This window comes from Ciona intestinalis, unplaced genomic scaffold (assembly GCF_000224145.3).
Source record: "Ciona intestinalis unplaced genomic scaffold, KH HT000098.2, whole genome shotgun sequence".
Classification (NCBI taxonomy): Eukaryota; Metazoa; Chordata; class Ascidiacea; order Phlebobranchia; family Cionidae; genus Ciona; species Ciona intestinalis.
In genome coordinates, this window is record NW_004190420.2 from 547,581 (window position 1) to 572,936 (window position 25,356).

The 25,356-nt window shown below is 37.4% G+C and overlaps 2 protein-coding genes across 9 annotated transcripts in view; both read right to left on the reverse strand.

Annotated features, from left to right (window-relative positions):
• Positions 1-12,044, reverse strand: part of LOC100183060 — a 36,602-nt gene extending 24,558 nt beyond the window's left edge. Inside the window, exons 1-25 of one of the 3 annotated variants that reach the window (XM_026838575.1) lie at positions 11,641-12,044; positions 11,201-11,380; positions 10,046-10,208; positions 9,543-9,681; positions 8,851-9,112; positions 8,535-8,608; positions 8,364-8,480; positions 8,129-8,291; positions 7,912-8,047; positions 7,561-7,840; positions 6,183-6,372; positions 5,849-6,047; positions 5,477-5,650; positions 5,072-5,319; positions 4,689-4,824; positions 4,180-4,398; positions 3,952-4,121; positions 3,773-3,863; positions 3,276-3,435; positions 2,711-2,852; positions 2,301-2,404; positions 1,792-1,949; positions 1,356-1,495; positions 681-999; positions 213-347 (exon numbers count right to left, since the gene is read on the reverse strand). In XM_026838575.1, coding sequence (XP_026694376.1) covers positions 213-347; positions 681-999; positions 1,356-1,495; positions 1,792-1,949; positions 2,301-2,404; positions 2,711-2,852; positions 3,276-3,435; positions 3,773-3,863; positions 3,952-4,121; positions 4,180-4,398; positions 4,689-4,824; positions 5,072-5,319; positions 5,477-5,650; positions 5,849-6,047; positions 6,183-6,372; positions 7,561-7,840; positions 7,912-8,047; positions 8,129-8,291; positions 8,364-8,480; positions 8,535-8,608; positions 8,851-9,091 — 3,596 coding nt within the window. In that variant the 5' untranslated portion in view covers positions 9,092-9,112; positions 9,543-9,681; positions 10,046-10,208; positions 11,201-11,380; positions 11,641-12,044. Of the gene's footprint in view, positions 1-212; positions 348-680; positions 1,000-1,355; positions 1,496-1,791; positions 1,950-2,300; positions 2,405-2,710; positions 2,853-3,275; positions 3,436-3,772; positions 3,864-3,951; positions 4,122-4,179; positions 4,399-4,688; positions 4,825-5,071; positions 5,320-5,476; positions 5,651-5,848; positions 6,048-6,182; positions 6,373-7,560; positions 7,841-7,911; positions 8,048-8,128; positions 8,292-8,363; positions 8,481-8,534; positions 8,609-8,850; positions 9,113-9,542; positions 9,682-10,045; positions 10,212-11,200; positions 11,381-11,640 lie in introns of all 3 variants that reach the window. The other 2 variants (XM_018815658.1, XM_018815657.1) reach the window with 2 other exon arrangements.
• A 1,276-nt stretch (positions 12,045-13,320) lies between these two features.
• raf1 (serine/threonine protein kinase) lies at positions 13,321-24,436 on the reverse strand. Of its 6 annotated transcripts, none has more exons than XM_018815643.2 (19): positions 24,202-24,436; positions 24,024-24,125; positions 23,108-23,372; positions 21,570-21,691; positions 20,988-21,097; positions 20,675-20,792; positions 20,176-20,333; positions 19,340-19,412; positions 19,088-19,186; positions 18,972-18,999; positions 18,409-18,585; positions 17,936-18,030; positions 17,131-17,330; positions 16,444-16,620; positions 16,316-16,362; positions 16,011-16,138; positions 15,487-15,609; positions 14,632-14,766; positions 13,321-14,230 (listed from the first exon to the last, which is right to left on the reverse strand). In XM_018815643.2, exons 1-19 carry the CDS (start codon positions 24,268-24,270, stop codon positions 14,060-14,062), a joined length of 2,397 nt encoding a protein of 798 aa, XP_018671188.1. In that variant the 5' UTR covers positions 24,271-24,436; the 3' UTR covers positions 13,321-14,059.
• Positions 24,437-25,356: the final 920 nt, after the last annotated feature.

Genomic DNA, 25,356 nt, shown 5'->3' on the forward strand with positions numbered 1-25,356 from the left:
CCACAAAGTAACATACATGTAACTCGTAAGCTGGCACGAGGTGTTAGACCCATGTGATAACGACTGTCGTTTTCCAGCCACGCGAGGATAAAGTAAGTTACATTCATTCATTCATTCATACTAAAATATTCTACACGCGTGACTTTGCCACGTGGGGTAAATAAGTGACATTCATTCATTCCACAAACATTAACGTTTTAAGTAAAAGTTACCTTATATCTGGTGCAGGTATTGTTATCCTACCAACTTTCCATTCAACTCCTTGGTCACCATCTGCAGTCCAAATCACTTTGTTTGAATTCACAGCAATTGAAAGGCTTCCAACATCACCTCCATGCATGTGGTACCTAGTTATTATATATCATTAAAAAAAGCTTTAGCCTAAATAAAATTAATTTTACTCAAAGACTTTGTAATAATATAAAAGTAAGCTTAAACCAGGCTGCTGTGACTAATTTTGGTGATAACCGTGATAGGTGATACCACACAAAATTTTTATAAACCAATCGATTTTTTGAAATATGGTTTAAAATGAATGAAATATAGACTAGTTGAAAAACTGTAGCATAATCCAAAAAGTAGAATGCAATGTGACCAAACTAGGATCAAGTCATACAGGTTAAACACAACATATAAATACATTCAGTTATAAAATAAACACCAGGCTAAGATAAACTTACCTAAAATTTAAACACCATCTAGAGAAAGGATTCTGGTTTTCATTTGAGGTCTTGTTGCGAATATCTTGGTCATCAGAACTAGTTGAGATTGGAATTATAAACTTAGCTTTGTGATTTGCAGAAAATCTTGAAGCATCAAATAAAAAGTAATAGTTAGGAATGTTTCGTGCTTTGTGCAAAGGATCCATGTCAATAACAGATTGTGGAATGTAAAGATTGCATTTGTAATATGATGGGGAATAGAAGAAATGACGCTCTTGGCCAAACGGACCAAGCTGAAGAGGTTCATTCCACCGATGCCTTGTGAATCCAAGAAGGCCTGTAGTGAAAAGATGGTAAATACAGCATATATATTTCAAAATAAAATCTGTTGTAGTCTCCAAAACACGGTTTTCCAATACGTTTCTAATAAAATTTATTAAAATAATTCAGAATATAAAATATTTTTAAATACTGAAATATATATATATGTCACAGTTCCAAAGAATCTTTATGAGCCATGGCTTGTAGTTTGTATATCAACTGCAAGGTTATGTTTAATTAAAACACTGAATATTACTTTAAGGTAATGCAAATATCACTTAAAAAACTGAAAAATGGTGTGCAAATAAAATTCACTCAATCACTTAATAAAAAATTACATTGAATGAAATTTATATAACAAGTTGAACCAACCTCTGCAATGACTGTGGTCTCCCACTTCGTAAGCCAAGTCACTGGAACCTATAAGTTCACAATGATCTTCTCCGGAACCTGCACCATCTGCAACGTTACGGAAAACACTTCGCAAAGTGGAGCCAAGAAATATCTTGTACCTGTAATAAATACAAGCCTTCATTTAAGATTTTGTTGATTAGAATGCTAATGTTGGTACCAGTTACACCAACCATTTTAACCTTTTCCCAATATACATTCAATAACTCTAAAATTCAGCTTACATTTACTTCTTACAACTTTTCAAAGGCTTAATGTGTCTTCAATTATTTATCCAACTTGTTAAATTACCATAAAAATACTAGTAAAAAGCATGTGTCCAGTTTGATATTTAAACATTATTATAGTGTAAAATAGATCCGGAGCTCATTTAATAGAAAACAAACTTTAAACTAACTTAGTTGTGCTACAGAGAACAATTCCAACCAGTTTTGGACCAACATAAGATGGGAGTTCACGCACAAGTTTAGTTCCATTACACTCATTACAGCCAGCGTCGTCTTCTATCTTGAAATCGTAGTAAAACCAATCTGGTCCTATTTGCTCAACAGGACTCTAAAAATATGGAGAAGACTTTCGGTAAAAAAAGTTTAAGGTACATTCACACAATCGTTTTAGTCTATAATGGCAATAAATTGTTGTAGAATACTGCATTGTAGCGTGAATAAGGTAAGGTTTCTACGTGTTCAATTTTATATGTGCTGCCTTGGTGCTAGGCATGTAATAAATCTGATTAGGCTCTCCTGTGAATTTATTTTTCTGAAAAACAACATATTGACAACCTGAATAGGATGTTAAAATGCCAATTCTCAAATAAACAAAACGCCAGAAGACCTTAAATCAGACAATTTTTTTCTAGTAGTGTCATAAGTAAATATATAATAAAAAATAAACACAAAACTGAACTGCGGTTGGTTTCTCAGTGATGTCTTCCACGTGTTCTACATCAGGATAAGGACCAGTCCCATAAGTTTCACTTGGTCCAGACCACAAAATCCAATCTTCTGCTTCTAAATGATAAAGATTAATTTACAAGCCTTAATACTTTCCTTTATGTAAAAAAAAAACTTTATGTAAGTGAATAAAATTTATTGAATATATCTATTAACTAGAGATTGTTTATTATATGATGAACAATTGAAGCAATTGCCTGTTTTCTATTCAATTTGACAGCTTTATATAGCTATTTAATACAATTCTAACACTTGGAAAATAGAGTAACGGTTTTAACACATTATAGTTCAAAAATTAATGCTCAATTCCATCATATGCAAACTATATATGTTATATAAGTATTACAAATCCACTTGGCATACCTTGTTCATATCCACAGAGCAAATCATCAAATGTATTAAACGAACATGAATGTTCTACTTTGCAAAGTCCATTGTTAATTTCCACATCATCGATAGCAATGTCACCACGGTAATCTATTCCTCTGCTTGCTTCAATGATTATCTGGATTAAGTTGTTTTAATTAAAAATGCAATAAAACTTACTAATTTTTTACAGAGAGTTGTGAAAATGGTTACATTAACCAAAGGTCCAAAGGTTATATACCAAACATACAACTTTAAAACAATGGTATATATATATATATTGGCTACATTTACATTGGAGAATACCAATCATTTTACCAATAGCATTTTGCAAGACAACAACCTAGTTATAGGTAAAATTTAATTTTAATGGCATATTTCAAACCAAAATTTTTAAAACCTAACTACATTTTGCATTACTTATCATAAGCTAACAATAAAATAAAACAAACATTTGCAACACAATAAAAAGCCATCAGAACCACTTATTCATGACCCAACAAAATCAAATTAAAAACCAACACTTAGATCGCAAGGCCAAGGTTGAAAATCAGTGACTTACCTGGTATAGGGAATGATAATTAATAGATACACGGGCAATGTTCCAATAAATCCCTTGGTTTCCAGACTTCTCCCATTTCTTTGTTAGATTTCCACTTTCATAATCTCGTATATATATGGACAAATTGCCCACTGAAGCACCCCGCATGTGGTAATACAATCTATAATTGATAATATATATATATTTATTACTGTCACCTTTAGGATATAAGAATATTGTTTTCAGTTTCTGCCAAAGCAAAGTTTTTATACCAATTCATTTATTTGCCTAGTGTGTCTGCCAATGGGGCAGAGGTCATGAGTTCACTGCTGGCCAAGACACACAGCAACTGCTTTAACCCAGTCAACAGTGGTCACTAACGGGTTGACTAAGGTATATGAAATAGAACAACAAAGTAAAAGGGACTCTCCTTATCCAGCCATGCATCACACAAGGGTAAATAGGTCGTATCTATTAATTTAAAACTATAATATTTATTAGCATAGATTAGCACTTACTTCAAGCATACTGGCCTTGCTAGCCAAACTGAGCTTAACCTAGCTTTGTCTTCATGATTTTGAGTTGTGGCTTCAGCATAGAGATAAGAACCTAAAAACCAAGTGTCAAAAAATACATTGGTTTTGGTTTACCAAATACTAGCTGTGTTTTAGATAAGAATTAATAAGATGTTCCTTACTGTTGGTTTCTAGCATGGTGTGGTCCAAAAAGGGACCAGTTCCATTAGAAAGAGTTTGTCTGTGCCATAACGTCCAGTCAAAATCATCGTCTGAGTCTTGAGTCCAAAGACAAAGTTTTCCCTCAAACGAGCAATTCTGCGATTGCATTGGGCAGTCCACCTCATCAGAACTAAAAGTATATTCTTTAAATAAAATATTACAGTCTAGTACGTAATATTAAGTATTACCCATCGCGACAGTCGATCCTTCCATCACAAACATGTGAATACGGAACGCATTTCGTCGAATTGCGACATTGAAACGTCTGAACGCTTGAGTTAGACGGACCGGTACTGCAGTTCTGTGCATTTCTCAAGTTTTCACATTCTGGTAGATTTTCATCTGTACCGTCGACGCAGTCGTTTATTCCGTCGCAAAGTAAGTTCGTATTTACACAGATGCTGGTACTGTGCTCAATATAAAAGGATTTTAAATGTCAGTATTTTGCTCAGTGTTATTTTGTTTGCAATCAAAAATCACTTTTGGGGGAGTTTGAGGGTGGGGAAGTACCATTTCAAAACTGAAAAATATAAATTTTTAACATATCAGAGGGGTTCGAGGTATTTTGGAACAATAATGTTGGAACGTAAAAGTTATAAGTCCCTTAAGGTTAAATTAGAATGTTATTTGTTTCGTAACGACTTAATGAGTTTTTGTTTCAGTTATATATACAATACATTAGACAACTTTTACTAACCTGTTCGGGCAAAGGACCTCCCATGGGAAGCATTGGCCAACGCAGACGGCGTGCTGTAAGGTGACCGGTATGCACACTTCATCACAGAATGTTGATACGCAGGGGAAACTTAACTGGTCGGTTGACATGAGTGCAGCTATAGTGACAAAAATAAATATATAGTAGGGTGGGGGGAGATGGGACAACTTTAGCACATATTATCCTGGTCGTATTTTAAACAATTAACAACGGGAGTCGTAAGGACGCGGTTTTATAATTCTTTGAATGTTCTTCATTTAGTACCAATTGGGACCAGAAAATAGAACAAATATGTGTTTAATCTTACCCTACCGCCCACCCTACCATAAATAAAACATTATTTTGATTAATTTAAATTTACCAACCTCGCTCATACGATGATATGTCAAACGCGTTGATGCCGGTGATGCCTGGCATGAGTGAAACGTCTGTGATATTCAAAGGAAATTGAACCTGGGAACTTTTTCCGGCCCTCACTTCGAAAGAACCCGCAGCCACAATTTTTTCTGAATTTGTCCAAAAAAAGCGATTGCCGACTACAGTGAAAAACGACGGGCCAAGTGAGGTCGTGGCAGGACTTCGTAAAATGATGTGGCGTTCACGTCCATCAGTTCTATTACATAATAAACGAATCTGGGGTGATTACATGCCCGGCCATACACACACCGCGTTCTCATGCTTTTTTAAGATCTATCAGTTTGTTTTAAATATTGTTGAATTTCAAACCACAAAACAAAGCAATGAATTTATCTAAACGCAGAATTTCTTACCGAATAACCTCCAGAACGTTTCTTACAGAATCCACCCAATATAATCTATCTGATGTGGCGCAGTAGGTGAGACCGTAAGGTCGAAGAAAGGAGTCTTTGACTAGCGTTATACGGTCGGTGCCGTCCATTCGGCATTTGTCTATACTTCCGACCAAATCAGACCAAAAGATGTGTCTGTTTATGTAGTCAATAGTATAAGTTGCACATAACAAACTTAGCTCCACGCAGTGCTTTGCCTTTTCTTTATAAACTGTAGAATATATGGTTACATAACGGTTTATACCAAAACATGCCTTAAGCTAAACGTAACATACAACGTGGTGTAAAAATACAAACAGCGTTCTAAAACTAATTCAATTGATATCTAAGTACCTTCCAATTGCGTCCAAAGTTATACTGATCGGTATGTGAATGTCAGATCCCGAGACAAGTCGTCGGTTTACGCGATAACTTCCGTTGGTAATGCTTTTAATATCCGTGCTTGCCACGCCGATACTTTTACTACCATTATCAGTCCAGTAAATGTTGCCTCCGTAAAAGTCGACGGCGAGACCCACAGGTTGCAGCAACCCTTTTTAGTTTGGAGATGAGTTTAACGTTACATTACGAATACCATCAGAGGTTCATTGCGTCATAATATGGTAGCATTGACCATTATATAAAGTTTAAATCTAAGTTTTAGCAAAGCATCCAGAAAAAGAAGTACCTTTAACAAGAGTAACTGTAGTTATTTGATTTTCAAAAGAGGTCAATTTAATTTCGCTTGTTTGTCTCTCAATCCAAACAACAACTTGTTTCCACCCGGATGTATTTGATCTGTTGTCCCTTTCTCGACCACGATCGTAGCTTCGGTGATGCACAGCGTTGACCACACCACCTGGCGCTCTAAGTACGACCTGTCAAAGTGAAAGTCGTCACGATATATTGGATATATATAGTAGGATGGGGGAAGTTGGGACACCTTTTAACTCTATTTTATCGTCCGATGTGGTAGTAAACAAGGAACTTTCAAAAAATTATAAAACTATATGCTCAAGACTCCCATAGACCGTTGTTAACTGTTTAAAACACGATCAGGATATTCGGATATTACGCGCCAAAGGTGTCCCATCTTCCCCCATCCTACTATATACCTTGAACCAAGACAGCCATCTGCTTAAAAATTCTTCCCACAATCGACAAGGCAAACGGGTTTCGAGCGTATAACCATAGTATACTCACTTCAGTATACTATGGTATAACCTTACATAACATAAGTTTTAACCATCTCTTCGAATATACGGTAACGAAAATCAGATTAAAACAACGACGAGGTAGAATAAGCAACAATACGACAGTCCTTAAAAACACTCTTACACGGATAAACCGCTTAAGCAAAAATGTAATTTCATAAAATACAATAACCGTGTGTAACAAATTTTCAAAGGATAACCATGAAGAACAACCATGCGTTTAGCTTTATGCTCCCATATAGAGCTTGTCTTAAAACGCACGTGTGTGTTATATATAGTCTTTCATGCAGACTTTTATAGAGACTACCATATACAATAATGATTTATTTAGTCCCGAGAAAAGGTAACTATACCACACGACATCAAACAACAAAGGCATGTGTTCCGATTCGTTTGTCACCTTCATTATTAGTTTTAAAGCAATGTAAAACTGTATATATCTGCGTTTATGTACTGTTACTTTCACTGATATTGGCAAATGTATGGATGTACGTATGTAGTACAATAATTAGTATAAAGTGAAGCATCGTTTAAAATTATAGTCAAAGTTATGATGCTGATCAACGGTGCACATAGGACAGAACAAAGGAATAACTTGACCTGCTTCATCATTCAGACCTATATGTTTATAGCCTTTTAACTTCTGCGAAACTCGCTACTGTAATCCACAGCGCGCGAGGTTAGCCTAAAGTATTTCATTTCACAGACCACAACACCACGAATTACCTTGCGAAGGCCCAAATTATGCGTTTAATTAGTTATGGAACGTTACCGCGCAAGGTACATGGACACGTGATATACAACTACCATAAGTGTCGTTAAGGACAGACAAAAGATTTAAAGCTTTCAAACCTGAATAGATGATTGGTTTATCGTCATTTGTTCACCGACATGCGGGTAGGAAAATATGCCTTCGGACGTTGAGAGAATGACTGATTCACGCAAGTTTTGGTCCATGTTTCCGTACAAAGGCGTCGCTCTTCTGAAGTATGTAGAATTCACTGAAGATGTGCTGGACGCTCCGAGACTCATCGAGAAAACTTTAATGTGGTAAAGCGTATTGGGCGAAATGTGACTGAGCACGTAAGTGTAGAATGCGTTCGGTTGTGTGATGTTTGTCGGAACAAAGTCGCTGAAATATTCGACGTTAATTACATTTGTTTCAAGCCCACGGTGACCAGTATTGTAAGAGAAAGAACTTACATCACACGGCGTTCGATTGAAGAAACAAGAATGATTCGAAATGAGTCGTACACGCCAGTGTTTGGAGAACGCCATGTCAAAGAGAAGCTACTGTCGTTTATTTCTTTGACCGACAGTTGACTCGGTGGCATCGGATCTAAGCAAATAATGTTTAGATTATACACATGCGTTATTGTAATACTATTGTATGATATATCAAATAACTAATGATACCAACTTGCGACGAAAGATGACACGACTGGCTCGCTGGTCATGAGCCTTGGAGCCTGACTGGTGATTTGGACGGTGTAGTTTACCCCGGCTGTCGGGTTGACAAATATCTGTTGAGAAGATTTCCGACCGAGATAGGAAAGCGATGGAATGTTCGGTGATACAGTGATCTAAAAGTGTAAATCGCTGTTGAAATTACGGGGATTGTGGTCGTTTGTATCACAACACGATTTTCAACTTACTCTATAGGAATTCAGTTCATAATCCCTGTGCCAGTTAACAATCAACATAGAAATCTGAAAACCGGAAACGCAATGGACTTGTGGGATCAATATGGCGGGCTGTGCTTCATATTTTAACTGTAAGTAAAAATGTTTTTTAACGAGTAAAACCTTGAAACCAACGCCTATTACCTGTAGCATACGTTGATAGTCGCAAGCATCGGCTTTAATCACGTTCATGGTAACGTTTGTAGGTGGTAATGGTGCTGAAAACATAAAGGAACAGAGTAACAATATACAGTGGGATATCGTTTTAGCACCTAAATCGTGTCTATAAATATTGTCTGTTTACTATCAAATGGGACAAGAAGAGATAATGAAAACATGTCCCATCTTACCCCACCCCCATAAACGTCAGTTTAAAACTGATTCACTATAGAAGTAAAAGATTATATAGACTAACAAATAAACCGCAATACGTTAACAAAAGAAAATTAAAATGACTTACCCGTGTTATGTACGATGATTGTTTGTTGTCCTGCCACATTTCCATGCCACGGTCGGATCGAAATCCTGTAAATCGTCGATGGTCTGAGACCCAGTATAGTGGTGGTGAGGTTTCCCGGTCGTTCATATGCCCTTCCCTTCGTGGTGTGGTACAATAGCCAGTGTATAGAAAGACGCTGGCGGCTCCAGCGGTCTCCAGTGCAAGGTAAGGGAGTTGGGCGTCGACTCCACTCGGAAAACATCGATTCGTTGCCTACTTAAATCTGACATAAAAATTACGTTAAATTTACCTGAAATATTACCCTGGATCGCTCTTTACTGACATTGGCTTCAACTCTATAATTAAGAAGGATTATAAACATCCATATAAATTCCCATGCGTTGTGATCAGTTACGAAACGTACAGTAAGTTGTTTTCGCCACTACAAAGCGTGTAAAGTAATATGGCGACCTTAAGTTAAACTTGTAATTCGTTTGATTGCCGCGTATTAACTCTGCTTGTAAGGTAGGTTCAGCCACCTTACATTACTGTAGGTATAAAGAAAATAAACATGAGAGTTCAAAACGTTTAATGGGTATACGAGCAAACATATGTTAAACTAAGATCGAACTGGCTCGTGTGCGATAAAGTAATTATACGGTCGCCGCTTCAACCTATTCTCAAAACTTTGTTATTTCATAAAACAATCTTACTATTTTCGGACGATTTTCTGAGGCCTTCGTGATTCGATGCAACGAGGTTGTTGTTAACTTGGTTGCAAAGAGCGGATGCAATCGTATTCGGGCCAGATGCTTGGAGATCGGAGAACGATTGAAAAACGAATAAGTTATCCTGTAAAAACAAACAAATCGTTTAAAAAATATAAAAGACGGGGAAGGGTTTTTATTCTTTTCAATCTATTTTCTTGTGCCATTTGGTTGGAAACAAAACAACATTAAAAAAGTTATAAAATTGTAGCTTCACGACACCCATATACCGTTGTTAGTTGTTTAAAACAGGATCAGGATATTTAGATAGTACATTATATGCTTAAGATGTCCCGTCTTCTCCCACCGTACCATATATTATAGTAGGATATGGGGTAACATTTTCATACCATTTAATAGTATTCGCAATTCTCCCCCACAGTACTATATACAAAGCAACAAAAAAACACAAAATAAAAAAAAATAACTATAGTAAAAATGTCACTCACGTATAGCGGCATAGAAGCCACACTACCAAGCTGATTAGAATGGTTTCCTCCGAATCCTACAACAAGGATTCTACCTCCTTTCCTTCGGATGTTGGCGGCGGGAGAGGATGGTGGGTCACGTGATTGGCGGTCGGTTAAAACGACCAAAGCAAACGGAGTGTCTCTTCTGAGAAAAATAGTGTTGTTTGTCGTATTCGAAGATGGTTGCGTGTTTCAATATTAAACTTACGAACATTAGACTTTAATACGTGAACGATCTTATTAATATGCACCCACTTGCACAAAAAGTAAAAAAGTTATTAGTGGAGTGGGGTGAAAAGCGAAATGATTTCATTTTCTTATTTACAAGAGTTTTTACTAAATTTTATAAATTGTACTAATAATTGTTCAAAACACGACAAGGAAATATGGGGTTTAGGTGCTAACAGTATTTATCTTACCACGCAATACTACACTTTTATCGAGTTAAAGGTATAGTGGGATGGGGAAAGACGGGACACCTTTTTATTTTATTTTCTCGTCCCATTTGGTAGTAAACAAAGAAAATTCAAAGAATTTTAAAACTGTACCCCCACGACTCCCATAGACCGTTGTTAATTGATTACAACACGATCAGGATATTTGGATATTATGTGCTAAAGGTGTCCCATCTTTCCCCAGCACCCTACTATAATAACAGATTGGGAAATATATTGTAAGTTAAGTTTTATCTACAGGTTTTTGGTTTACGGCAAATAACTGCGGTAATGTTGAGGTTAAGGTACACGCCCTACAATTTACTACGCGCCCTTCTTATGTTTAGCGACATTGGGCCAATTTCAGGTTAATGTAATTTTAATGCGGCTTGGGCGTTTGTTATTTTTGCGGACGATAAGCGTCATAATATTTGTGGCCCTGCTCATACTGATGATGAACAGGACTCAGAATTGGTTAGGTAATAAGAAATGTAAAAATGATTTATGAGTGACATGTTCATTTGACGTACTTACTGCGTCGGGGCACAAGTGGTAATTAAGCGATAACCAAGTTTTTACCTTGTTATAAGTTTTGAACTGACAAGCGTTTGCACACCATTTGTAGCTTAAATAATTAAGGCACTTTAATTTTGGTCCAAAAAAATGGTGCAAAATGTCTATTGATTGTACACTTAAATACCTTTTGATTCCCGGTCGCTTGCGCATGCCGAAAAAAACGTTTTTCGTATGTCGCAATGCTCTTCGTAATAAACTGATTTCTGTTTGGTCTTTGGCACTGACATCGTCCAGCGCTTGAGTGATATCGTTCTCGCTTATGTTTTCGACAAAACCGAATTTAACTTCGACCTTTCGATTATAGCTGTAACGAAATATAACGGACATTATTTGTTTGACTCCAGTAGGCCTAATTATCAATTACCGTTGTAACGTATAAGGGTAAGGTAATTCAGGCCACTGGTTAACGGTTCACACTCTATACAAATTTGCCCCGAGGATCGGAGATTAAACTAAAAACGATTTGGTGAGACAACGATCTAAATTCGCTGCAATTCCAGGTCCTTGGTGGTGTCAAGTACGTCATACCTACGAGAAACCTGCGCCTTGAGCGGCGTAACTTACCTAAGGAGGCTGATTCTCGTGTTTTGGCCGTCCGACGTTAATGTTCTTACAACATCCAATATAAAATGCTTCGCAGAATGTTTGGTTTCGTTTTGAGTTAAAACTCTAGACTCAACCAGAAATACCAAATCCAGTGTGTGATTTTGAAAACATTTCTTTATATTCCAGTCAGTATATTCATCCGATGAGTTCCTTAAGTTCTGACTCAACCCTAAATCAGCAGTCACGCTGACCAGGATTGTCGTGATCATAACAAATGTTCTAATTGTCCGTAAACTCGAGCAACATTGTGGTACATTGTAGGAACTTTCCATTGTTATTAAAGTTGACAAAACAGTTCAGCGTAAGATGAAATTGATTGTCGTTATTCGCTAAATACTAATACGATTGATCCATTTCAGCAGCAATCTAAAATTATAAACAAAAAAACTTGGGTAACGCGGTAACTGTAAATAAAAAAATATGCTACAGAATTAAATAAACCTTAACAAGGATTTTCGGAAACTAATATTGCTTATTATTCTGTAACTGTACAAGGTACTCACGCACGTATGTATATACAGCAGACAATAAACTACCAAACTTTATCAAGTCTCAATTTACAAGCGGTTTGCATTGTTTATAACGTATGTGCATACAGGCCTCAATTTAGCCTCAAGGTTAAAACTTTAAAGGGGCGTCTGGGTACACAATGCACGCGTTTGTTACAGCCGAAAGCTTAAGCGGCATAATAAAAGCAAATTTAAAGAAATCTAATCCTTATAATCTCAAACAAATCAGTTTTAGAAATCTGAATCGTGTCTATCTAAGATAGTTTACATTATCCAGTAATTCAAGCTCTCTGATCATAAATTGGCGTCAAAACCAATCTCCAGTTCGAAAAATTGGCGCCCGAACATAAACACTGACTATATCGATGTACTGTCTCGCGGCCGGCGTCCTAGCACACGTACCGGTGACTTGACCAACTTTTTTTCGCGAAAATGCCTCGAGTCATCAGACGCGGGTTCGTGTGGTTTTGAATGAATGGTCCTGGGACACCACATTGTTTGTCGATGCACGCAGTGTTTAAGAAACTGCGACTGTAGAAAAATCATTATCGCGAACAATTAGAATGAATACAAACAACTTAGAAGTATTTATCAATTAGTAAACGCTTCACACAAACTATGTGAGCTCGGACAAAGGATCGTTTTCCAACGCGGCGAACTGCTGCTTGTTACGTAATGCTTTTATTTTAAAAGCACAATGATTCCGCATTAACATAAACAAAATTTATTTTTTAAGCATATTATATCTCTACTTCAATATACACCTAGAACCGCCATATATTTGGCACACATTTAGACCAACTGCAGTATTGCACGACTTCAGTCGGACTCGCCACAACGTTGTTCTGCAGTTAAATATATTTTTGAATGGCGTAGTTCTGAATAGGCCGAAAAATGAGAATTAAAATGTCTAATCTTACCTCACTGTTCTATACAATAATTAATTGCTTTGTCATCTGATGCAAAAAGCTTTTTGGCACAGCACCCGACCCCAGAAATTGAGTATACAACTATATCACCTCAGTATATTATGATACGACAAAAAATGGTGTGAAATATTACATATTCAAACACCTGGCAGAAAAAAAACTGAAATTCCACCAAGTCGTTTGAGAACTTCAATCTTCGGTTTTAGTGTCCCGTAAACGATTTATTTCATTCTTAACAAATTACAGCAATAATAGAAATTCTTGATGTATGTTTTATAGTTGCATCTTCGATTAAAATCATCGCAAATAAATTCAGGCGGAAAAACGAAATACGATATACGGTTACTATATTTCTGCTTTGAAACATTCGCGCAATTAGCAACTGGGTCAGAATTCTTAATGGTGTATTGGCTGTTTAGTGCAAAGCGTGGACCAGTTGGCTTACTTCTCGGTTTAGCAAGATCACCGTTAGTGAGGATACACCACGCCCAAAGAAGGCGAGGTCAGTAAGGAACAAAGGTATGATCTACAAAGCATAGAATGGAAACCTAAATTGCGATACATCAAGTATAAACGTAGCTGGAAAAAGTAAGTGCCAACAAGTTATCTCCGTCAGTGCTCGCCTCGTATTTTCCTAGCGTTAAAAAGCGGGATTACAAGTTAGCCAAGCAAAGTTTCGCACGAAACTGGAAAGGTTATGAAACAGGTTACAAACGCCCTCTGCGGAATCGCGCTGTCTAGGTAACGCTTGATTCATGTACGTGTGTTGGGCCCCGCAACCGCTGCTTGTGCTGGAGGCATACCTTGATATTTTGACAAACACGCAGGGGCATATTAAAAAGAATGGAGCTAAAACAAATGCATATCACACTGCTCACTTGATGCATTTAATTACCTAAACTCGACCGTGAAATCTGTTAAGCGACCGCGTGTGTCCAATTAAGGACTGACAAGGGTAGTCGAATTTTGGGTCCTTGTTGACTTCGGTAAAATTAATCGAAAAAAGTCTTCACTTGACGAGGAACCGGCGCGGTTTATGGAGCAAGGGTCGGACTGACTTCTGCATATTCTTGGGAGCGCTTTGTAAATCTTGTCGAGATCTCCCCAAATCTGAAATGTGAGATTTGCGTGTTAGAGTATTGAAAGTCTTTAGGTCAAACTTGTCTAAGTAAAGACAGCAGAGTTGTAATGAATGGGAGCTAAACATTATAACATGGTTCATAAAAAGTAGGGTTAATACGGGTTACACAACAAAATGCTAAAGTGAGCGATGTAATCATAATACGTTATCGCCTCAACATTGCTAAAAATATTTTATGTTCGCGAATTTAGAAAAAAAAGGACTCACTCGGTTGTGGGAATCCGAATCACAAATTGTGATGTTCGTAAATTTAGCAAAAAAACTCAATCGAGTGTTGAAATTCGAATCACAAGTTGTGACATAATTAAACAGACATATAAGATAATACACAATGCTTATAGCAAAAAGCAGACAAGAATATCTGGTTCACCTGAGGAAACAAAGGTCGATCCTCTCTGTTCTTCTTGATGCAATCCACGATGAGCTTCCGACAGGATCGAGGAGTGTCGCTCCGGATGAGATCAAGATCTGGACTGAGATATCCTCTTCCTACCTGGAAGAGGATCTGGAAGAAAGGGAGGAAGAGGTTAAAATTAGAAAACCGATTTAGGGATTTAATTTTTACATTATGGATGCTAGATTCGTTATGTAATACGGTGGGGGTAAGACGGGAAAAATTTTTCATGCTGTTTCATTTTGTGGTGAATGAAAAATGGCTGCCGATTTACATAACCGAAGCCCTGCGACCCTAAAAAAGGCGTTGTTAATTGTTCAACGATTAGGAAATATAGGATCCAGGTGCTGAACAGTATATACCATTCCCACAGTACTATAATGTAGTTTTTAAATTAGGTGCGTAAAACATAGGTCTTCTGGTCAGTTTAAATACTAACATCAATGCAAACGTTGCAGTTTACAAAACAGAAAACATCCTCAGTGATGTAAGAAGTTAAAATGATCGCTTTAAGAAGGAAAACGCTAACAATAGGTGCTTGGAATAAAAAAGGCAATGACGTAATCAACAAAGTTATTAAATTAGGCTTCAATTAGATGGACAACACTGATAATGCATTACTCAAACTATAAGCTAATAGGCGAACATTATGCACAAGTTTCCAGTTTCATACAGCCAAAAATTCCCAACCCAACTCCCAAGCACAGAAACTGCAACTTTAATGACAATAACGTTTTCCCAAGTTTCGGTCGTTACTTAAAACGTGCGCTGCATAAACCCATGAGGGCAGTGGGGGATTTGATATATTGCCAATGATCGTGCAAGGTTTACCATGTCTCTGTTGCCAATGTGACTGTATGGGAGTGTGTTAGACGTCATCTCGTACAGCACGACGCCAAATGCGTAGACATCTGATTGGAACGTGTAAGGATTCCCATCTATCATACGGATCACCTGTTGGGTAAAGTCGAGTGATTAGGCGGTATGAGAGCAGAGACAATTTTAAATATTTTAGAGACAATTTAAAATTTTTAAAACATCACAGGACAAAAAGACAGTTATATTTTTACGAGTAAGAGACCATTGCATACAACATTCACTTTGAACAAGGTGAATTTTGCAGTATCTGTTTTAAAAAACGTGGTGATATTATTATGCAAGGGGTCATTTTTTTAAACAAGCCACAAGCAACTAATGGGTTGGCGCACTTAACGTTAAGTGTCTTAACCAACACATGCGCTGTTACGCCGAGAACCGAACCTGGTGTCGTTTGGTTACGATGTGAACGCTATAACCACTCAATCACAGCGACGGATACATAAGAACAAAATAGGTTGGTCGTTTATATAACTAACCTCTGGCGCCATCCATAAAATAGAACCCGTTGGTTGCATTAGTTGCTCCGAACCTGACCACCTTGACTTGACAGTGGCCAGACCGAAGTCGCCGATTTTAACCGTGTAGTCTTCGAGAAGAAAAATATCTTTAGAGGAGTTGTGGTTAAGGAATACACGCGTGCGTAGGGCTATAAATACGCAAAGTGACGTTGGTAGTTTAATTGTAAGCTGGCACGCTCATGCGTAGTGAATTAGCGCGGTTAGAATGTGGGGATAAACTAGTTTGATCTTATACATTACGTAATTTAACTTCAAAAGGATACTGTTAGACTTCATGTCTCTGTGTATGATGTTCTTGGCGTGGAGATATCTGTATTAATAAAGCATTGGTTACGAAACTATGCGTTGTAGTTTTATATTAACTATGACAAATAGTTCCTGTAAAGCTTACTCCATGCCCTGTGCGGTCTGTCGAGCGATGTTGATGGTCTGCAGCATGTCGAACTTAGTGTCGATCATATGCAGGTGGCGATAAAGACTTGAGCCGTCGCACCACTGCGTCACTATACATAGTTGATTCTTAATTGTATAACCCATGAATAGGAGGATGTTCACGTGCCGGGTTTTCCTGCAAGATACGCCGAACGTTAAATATGATGCTACTGTTCCAAGCAATTCACTGTTCCAGGGTGACAAAGGTTTCGCATAATTATCTGCGTACTATAGCACAGGGGGCCATTCTTACGTTTGACTTAATTAATAAGAAGCATTAACAATTCCCAAAGGTTTGGTCCCAACTATGAAAATCGATGCTTTTATAATTATAATTACTAGACACTGGTATACTGCTATTCATTAATCGGCTTTAGCCACCGCTATGGTTACACAGCAAAACTGCGTTCGCATTAACTCAGCTATGTGTCAATAGAAAACAATGTATACGGACAGCCAGTATTTAAATACAGACCAGTACGCGGCCATTTCCGATTATAACCACCAAAAACGCTGTTTCCCTTTGTCACGAGTTAAGGTTGGGTTAAACTGGTTGCCTCGAAGCATAACGGAGAAATTTGATTAGAACAGGATAACTGCGAACAATTCTGTATTTTCGAAATAAACCTACAGGCAAAAACTATACCTTAGAACTGCGACTTCGTTTTTAAACTCCTGTAGTTGAGAAGGTGTGGGGTTTGATACATTAAGGACCTTCACTGCGACGATCCCATGCCAACGACATCTGTACACGATTCCGTACGACCCGGACCCGATCTTATCCCCCCATTCGATTTCTTCTTCAGGAACCTCCCAGTCTTCGTTCGAATCCCGCCGAGGGGAGTGCTGCGTCAACGGTTATGGTTTAATCGCAGTTATGGTTAAAATTAATAAAAAAAGCCTATAAAAAAAACTTTCGTCAAAACAGTTTTTTTTTAACCATAACTGCGATTGAACCATAACCGTTGACGAAAGTTTTTTTTATAGGCTTTTTTATTAATTTTAACTCTGAAATTACTCATGAGCAAAATTAAGTTACATAACTGGTAACTTAGGTACGATACACCGCATATGGCGATAAGACCATACGAAAGTAAGTAAACCTAAATGTACAAGTTGCGAGAGTTTATAATTTCAAAATTTATTTGCCCAACTAATCTACACCTAATCAGACATTTCTCAGCAGATAAACCATTTTCTATATACAGCTAAATATTCTACTGAAGATATTTCGTACAATTCAGTGAACGGGAAGATCAAACACAAATATTTTGGATGTATAAGTTTGATATGAGGAGATTATTCGTGAACTTAAAATTACCGCTTGACTTGATCGACGGGTGGTAACAGCGGTTTATAATTAGGTTCTCGGAGCTCAAATGCATGGGGTGGTGCGGCGGATGTATGCGTGAAGCTAGTATTGCTATACGGAAAATTAAGCGAGGACTTACACTTCGTCTGTGACTTGGGTCCCTGTGCACGACAACTGGTGCGGGAAGACTCGCCACAGCGGCATTCTGCGCCAAGCCGACTCCTTGCGGGAAGCCTGTAACATACGAAGTGAATTGTTAGAGTAAGTGTATTTTATGGATTCCTCTGTTGTACATGACGACCTCTGGTTGTATGACGTTGTCCGCTGGCACCGTTGATGAACTCAGTGTGGTCAGTGAATCAAACACAAAATGACAATCCTCATATACGAGGTAAACTACCAACGAATTAGGTTTGGAGAATTTATAACGGAGACCAATTGTTAGGGTTTACAAGCATGCGAATTACACCAAAGCGAGTGAGATTTCTAACATCGTAATTACACGACAAGACAGAATTAGGACTCAACACCAAGCAACAACAACAACAACTAAGCTCCCAGCGAACACTAATTGAAACAACGGAGCGCTCAATGCTGACGTGCCTTGCTGACCTTCGACTTTCCGAGAGGAACGTTTGGCGTCCACGCTCACAACTGCTCGGTTGAGTAGCTCAAGAGAGCCCGCATGCACCATGATACCTGCCGCCACACAAGGCTCCTTCATATGGAAGGGGGACGGAGGAAGACTCAATTCATGACGGTAGGGTTCGGTATCACCATCGTGCTCACCTTGTTAATGTTATAACTACAGGTAACGCTAGCTTTGACCGTCTACAGAGCTACAGAACTACCATAAAGTACCACAGTGCGTGGTCTATGTCTTCAGTAACAGAATTGACGTTTTAAACCAGACTATATGATGAGGTCAGAGCGCGTTTTACAAGTCTCATGAACAAATATGATTGGTATATCACGGAACAGATCACCGCATCACAAATTTCACATGAATAGTGCAATTTTGAAACAGCTTGTTGATCCGCTACGAGAAAATCTATGTGCGCGACATAACGATGGAAATACAACAACAAGAGAAACTTTGCGTTGAATTGATGGGACCATGATTATATGGGTGAGTCACACGTTTAACATGGTGGTGGGTGCGGGATGCGACTTACCGTGGGCGGGCGGATAATTGTTGTATTCCTGTAACGATAAAATGGGTCAGTGACAGTGGTAGTAATGTAATAGTGAGGCGTTAGTGAAGAGATAAAGCTGAAGCTACTATAAATACCGGCTGCCTTGAGTTTTGTCCTAGCGGGGCGGTACTGTTTATGAAAAGACTTGGCTGCGATGTGGACCGTGGTCGGTAAAGAGGGAAATCACCACTCTGCTTGAAACCAACGATTAGCACGCGGTGAACTGACAGGCACGACTGCCGAGGCCGTGTCACGTGACACAGAGGGTTAATTATGAGGTCAAGGGTGAAGTCAGGCGAGCGGCCACGTTCTGTGTCACGTGATACGACCTGTGGAGCTCAACTTACCCCGGGAACTGGCCAAGTGTCTGTAGGGGTGTTGGGCGAGTCGGGAGACGGGGTTTGGGGACGGATTTTCTTCCTGGAAAGTATAAATGGTTAACACTTGGTATTTAAGAAAAAAAATAAGGAAGAAGTTAACACTTGGTATTTAAGAAAAAGTGTAAGGAAGAAGGGTTGAGCTGGTCGTCAAGCACCTTCCGTGATAAAAAAGTTTAACTACGGTATGGAATATTATTTTACGCAGGCTACTACTTCCTTAGGTATATACGAATCGGGCGATAAGCGGCGCTATTTTCTGCAACGACGACAAATTATTCCTAAAATAGAAAGTGTGTTGATGGCTATATCGCTGCAAAATCGGTGTAAGCCGCAAGAAAAATAAGCAAGCGAATCCGTTCAATACAGCAGATTTCATGCTTTTGCACCTTGAGGTTATTTATAGACAAGATATGGCGGAGGGCGCGCGTTTTCACAGGTAAACCATAGAAGGGCTACGATGCGCTAATCTTGCACGTATATTAACCCTGAGGTGGCCTTGACTCTAACATACCCGGTGTTTACAACCGCGGTAAACATTGCCTTAATTTAAAGCATATTACACGGGCATCGCCGATGCCGGCATAGTCCCGAGCAGTTTAGGAAAGCATTAGCAGCCAAAGCAGATTAGCGCTATTATATAAACACGGTCGCTTTCTCACTGCAGCTCAAAATAACAAGGCTAATTCGTTTCGGAAACTGTAGGGTACGAAACAAATCGGTAGTATCTGTAACTTGTAACACACGCGATTTTCCAAATATTTAAAGCCGAAATCGTGACTAAAAATTATGTTACTGCAACTTACTCTAATTCCAGTATCTGTATTTGTGTAATGCAGTAATCGGGCACTTCGTTGATGCACTTCTGGTGCAGCTTGAACCCGCACATCTTGCACGTGACGCCCTGAAATAGGATCTTCCTGCACCAGTCGCAATAGGAGAGTGAAAAGAATGTTTTTCGCGCCTGCCATAAAAACAATTGTCACACATTCGCGCGCCTCCAACGTTGCGAAATAACAAACGCAAAGTAACTGCATTGATTTCAGACTAAAATCAAAATAATCAATGAGATAAATTATTTACAGAAGAGAATGATAGTAATGTTATATATTCATGAGGTGATTTTATGCCAACGCAATTTAGGTAAATTGCTTTTCTAATTACCATATAACAAATGCACTAATTATAGAAAAAATATTTTTTAACGCCACTGGTTAACATACCAAGGTAGCAAGCTTATAAAACCCATAAACCCATACTATGTACAAAACCAAACGTTACAAAACACTTATTTCTGTTACTTACAAAGTTATGGTTTGCCTTTAGTATGCGTGTTGACTTTGTAAAAGACTTGTCCTCAGTTCGAAGTTCGAGTTGCACACCGGCAAGAATTCCCGAATCACTGTTCCAGTCCACGTGATCACTTAAGAATGATTATACTTCGATTAGAAAACAGTCAACATTTTAACTAAATTAGCAGTGGACTAGGTTTGCGGTTAATGTAATTCGACCTTATGAAACGTTGATGCTTGCCCACATGACACGAATGCCATCTAGAACAACTATGGAAAAATTAGCTGTAATAACATGGAATTAATGATGTAATACTAATACTTACTCAGTTCCAAACCGGTACACACTGCACTGATCCAGTTTATCCCGAAGGCTTTTCAGTCGTGCTGATTTTAGAAGTACTTCTTTTAAACGTTTGCCAGGAATTGCACCAACCTATGTATCAAGGTATGTTGACAACAGCAAAGCTTTAAAGTTTAATACACGAAAAAAAGATCGTAATACCCACCAAGCTTTTGCCTACGCCTATATTTTTCATGAAACAATAAAATTTTAAGAGAATTGAAGCCATATTATGGGGACACCATGTATAAAAATGTACAACTAAGTCTAGGATTGATATCAACCCAAAATAATATTTTTCCGTGAAATTAATGTTGTTTAAACAACAGGTGCTATTATTGGCGTTTTATAAATTATATCTTCACACAAAAAAAAGTTTTAATAATTTACCAACACAGGTGTTTATCTGGAAACCCAAGATTTGTTCAAAGATTAAAAGTTTGTGATAACGGGAATATTATATGACTAACAATATTATAATTATGTTGACTACCCACCCACACAAATATGATCATAACTAAAAAAGAAGAACCGAGGTCATGAACGGACAACATAAATGTTTTACCGTGGTTTTTCCATTTGGTAGATAGATTCGAATTACGCCGATGGCCTTTTCTGATCCAGGTTTTGACGCGGTGGTGTTCTGCTGAATAGGTGAGTGTGGGGAGTCTGAAGAAGCACTTCCTCCTGAACATTTCAATGACGGAAGCGTAAACAAATCATTCATGCATACAGTGTTGCCAGTTTAGCATAATTACTATAGAACATACATCATGTGGTAATTAGAATTGGGAACTCTGCCCCGAATTCTAATTACCCTTTATTGCAACAAAAATTAAGATTATTATGTGTTTTATCTTATTTAATTATTACGAACAATCTGTAACACTTAATATATCAACATTTACAAATTATGAAGTAAAAAAGCTACTAGGAAGACTAGAAAAAAAAAACTGGCTCACAAACAAGCTTTTAGCAGCTAAGCTGCTAAATAGAGTTACTGAAATAGAAAGACAAGTTAACAATAAGACAGTTTTAACTTTATCTGATAATCCAGCAACTGGTTGTGCCAGGATTATTCCCTCAAACAATCAAATAAATCCCCAAGTTGCCTAGATCAAGAGATAAGTAACCATGGTATGCAGTTTAATAATAGGAGAACCACTGACCAATGTTTAATGGGTTAAACGAATAAGAAATGTCTGAAGACCAAAATAAATTATGTTAAATGTTATCTGTTTGTCCATTGCTTACTGCTATACGCTAATATGTTTTTCCCATGACCCGTTTGACCTAAATAGGAAATTAGACATAATGCATGTGAATAGTTGCAACAGGAAAGTGAATTACTTAACATCATCAATGTTCAAAGCAAATAATGAGAATAACTAAACAACAAACGAGTTTGTGCGTTACCAAGAAATTGCTAACAGGCATGAGTGTGCGGTTGACAACTTACAAACCAATTAGAAAACAACGTCTATTTTCACACACACAAAATCAATAAGCTTAGCTTTGTGTTAAACATACTTGGCAACCTAAAGTTGAGACATATATATATTTAATATGCTGCACAGGGAATGTACCATAACATGTATAGGTTTTAAATATAAAATATCACACTGATTTAGAAATTAGAAGGAATTTGTAAGCACTTATTAAACTAATTATAACGTTATTGTTATACAAAACTATTGTCATGCTGTATTGCTACTACTTCTACTATTAATAAAAAAATGCCTGAATTTAATTAAAACAAGTACAAAAAAACTTGTCGTATTTCATACAAGTCATAAAATATCATCTATTACAGTTAAAGATAGCAAGAGAAACCATAGGCTGTTGCTCAAGCAGATTAGCATACCATTTGTTTATGGCTTAATTTATCAACATAAACTTGCAGAAGATAATAAAAGATTGTAAAGCTTCTAATTTATATTAAATACTACTCATACCAGAAACCTAACTCAGGCATGCAGGAGACACATGACCTACACTACTACTAGACTTATTTGCCTAAAAACCCTAACCGATACTTCCGAAGTACTAAACCTAGCTAACTCATAAGAACCACTAGCACAGTTTATGTAACAAAGTAATCACCTGCACTAAGAAGCCTTGAAGAATGGGTTTTCTGGCCATTGGTCTGCTGGGCAAGGGGTGTAGGAAAGAAATGTTGATCATGAGACTGACATACATGCCGACCATAGGAGGTACCTGTATGTGGGTACTGGTTCGACTGTGGTGAATATGATGGTTGGACCTCAGTATCGTTGTTTGAATTTGATTGTTCCTGCTCCCTTACATCATAAAGGTTTTCAAGACGTTTTTGATGATCATCAAGTCGATCTGTCAGTTCTCGATATTCCTGAAAAACAGTTTTTTTATGGTTGGCTTTAATGAAGAAAAAATCTAAACCCAAAAACAGTGTAAATAGGCGTATCCAGGTTGACAATTTGTAGAAATGATACATCGGTCTATCAGTTACCTACCTAAATTACACAGCACCAGGTTGTTTCATATTTTCAGTTTCCATAAAGAAGTTGTATGAATATAATGGCACTAATGCTTTATACAGAATAACCTAGGAAGTTATTGACAGAATACCCATAGAAATACTCACAGCCCTGATGTGGTCAATTTAATTGTAGAAAAAATTACTGGTACTAATTGAACAAAAGACACGAAAGCAATTATTTACTAAGTACTACCTTTGTCCAGGCTAAATAAAAAAGACTTGGTTGCTAAAATAACAGCTTTTAAGAGCATGCATATCGTTAAAAACCGTCATGCAAAATAAGCATATTTCAGCCAAAATAAGCATATTTCAGCCAAAATAAGCATATTAAGCCCTGTTAGCAAAACATATTTATTTTAATACAGATGTTGTTGATTATATGTGGGACAGATTATGCCAAACATACATAACCCAAAATTTGTAACAATATCGCTTGTGCACTTGTTATACTCTGCAGACCAGTAGAAAAACAGATTGGAAACTAAAGTAATGACAGCTTACCTGGAGGTATATAGATGGAGGATGACTCTTTCCACCAAACTCTTGGTTAAGACGAGTGATGGAATCTTTTGTGAGGTTTATAACATGTTCCAGGTTTAAAATCTGCCAAATGTAAGTAAAAATTAGAATCCCATAATATTTAAAGATATACAAATATATATTTAGAGTTTTCTCTTACATCTTCTTCCAATTTCTTTTTGTCAATTCGTTTGTTGTCATTGCCATTGTGGCCATCATTCTTTGCCATAATCTCCTAACTGATCTTCCAGTCACCTTTTTTGGTGACGGTATTCAAAACACTGACTCATACGAGGCACACACAAATAGTAATAATGTTTCCAATTTGAATATTTTCACCCTAAAATCAACTGATAAATATACGAGCGGGCTAAGATGTAAAACTTTTGTAAAAAAAGAAAATGAAATAACTATAAAATCTCAACACTAATTTAACGATCACATTTTTCTCATTCTATAATAACAATACAAACACAATACTAACCTAAACTAAAAAAGTTCGGCTTACTAATGCAATAGAACCATCTTCTCGCAGTTTACTACGGAAATGTTGAACTACAAGCTAAAAAACTCCCCCCTTGACGTCCCATGATCTTTACCTACCTCTACATTTTGTCATTTAGTCGGATTGCAACTAACACAATTCGTAAAAACTGAATTTATCAGTTTTCGGATGAGAATTTTTTCAAGGTTAGCGTGTTGTTAATAATTACTAAAGGTATCAAAATTAATAGTTCAAAAACTTACTACTGTATTTGGACGATTATTTAAAAAGAATTCTTTGTTATGTTTATGCCCATTCTGGGTGAACAGCGCCGATATGTAAAATTGAAAATAGAATAACTTTAAATTTAAAGAAACATTCATTCAGTTACTTTTCGACTTTAAAATAGATATTGACAAAACGTAACAGCGACTGTAACACAGCCCTATTTAATATGCGCCACGCTGTACGGCCACGTCGTAGGCCTAACCGCTGACGCCACACAGCACTTGTATCATTCTATTCCGTGGTACTTTCGGTTAATATAGGATACCGTTAACATTAATTCCCCCATTTCCGGATCTTGTTTTACATAAATGAAAACTTTTTGAGTCGTAAGAATGCGGTCATACAATTCTGTAAATATTCTTTGTTTAGTACCAAATGGGACAAGAAAAGAGAATGAAAATATGTCCCAAGTCACCCCACGCTACTATGTGTTATATTAACACGTATGAATGAATGAATGAATGAATGAATGTAACTTACTTTATCCTCGCGTGGCCGGAAAACGACAGTCGTTATAACACGGGTGTGCACCTCGCGCAAGCT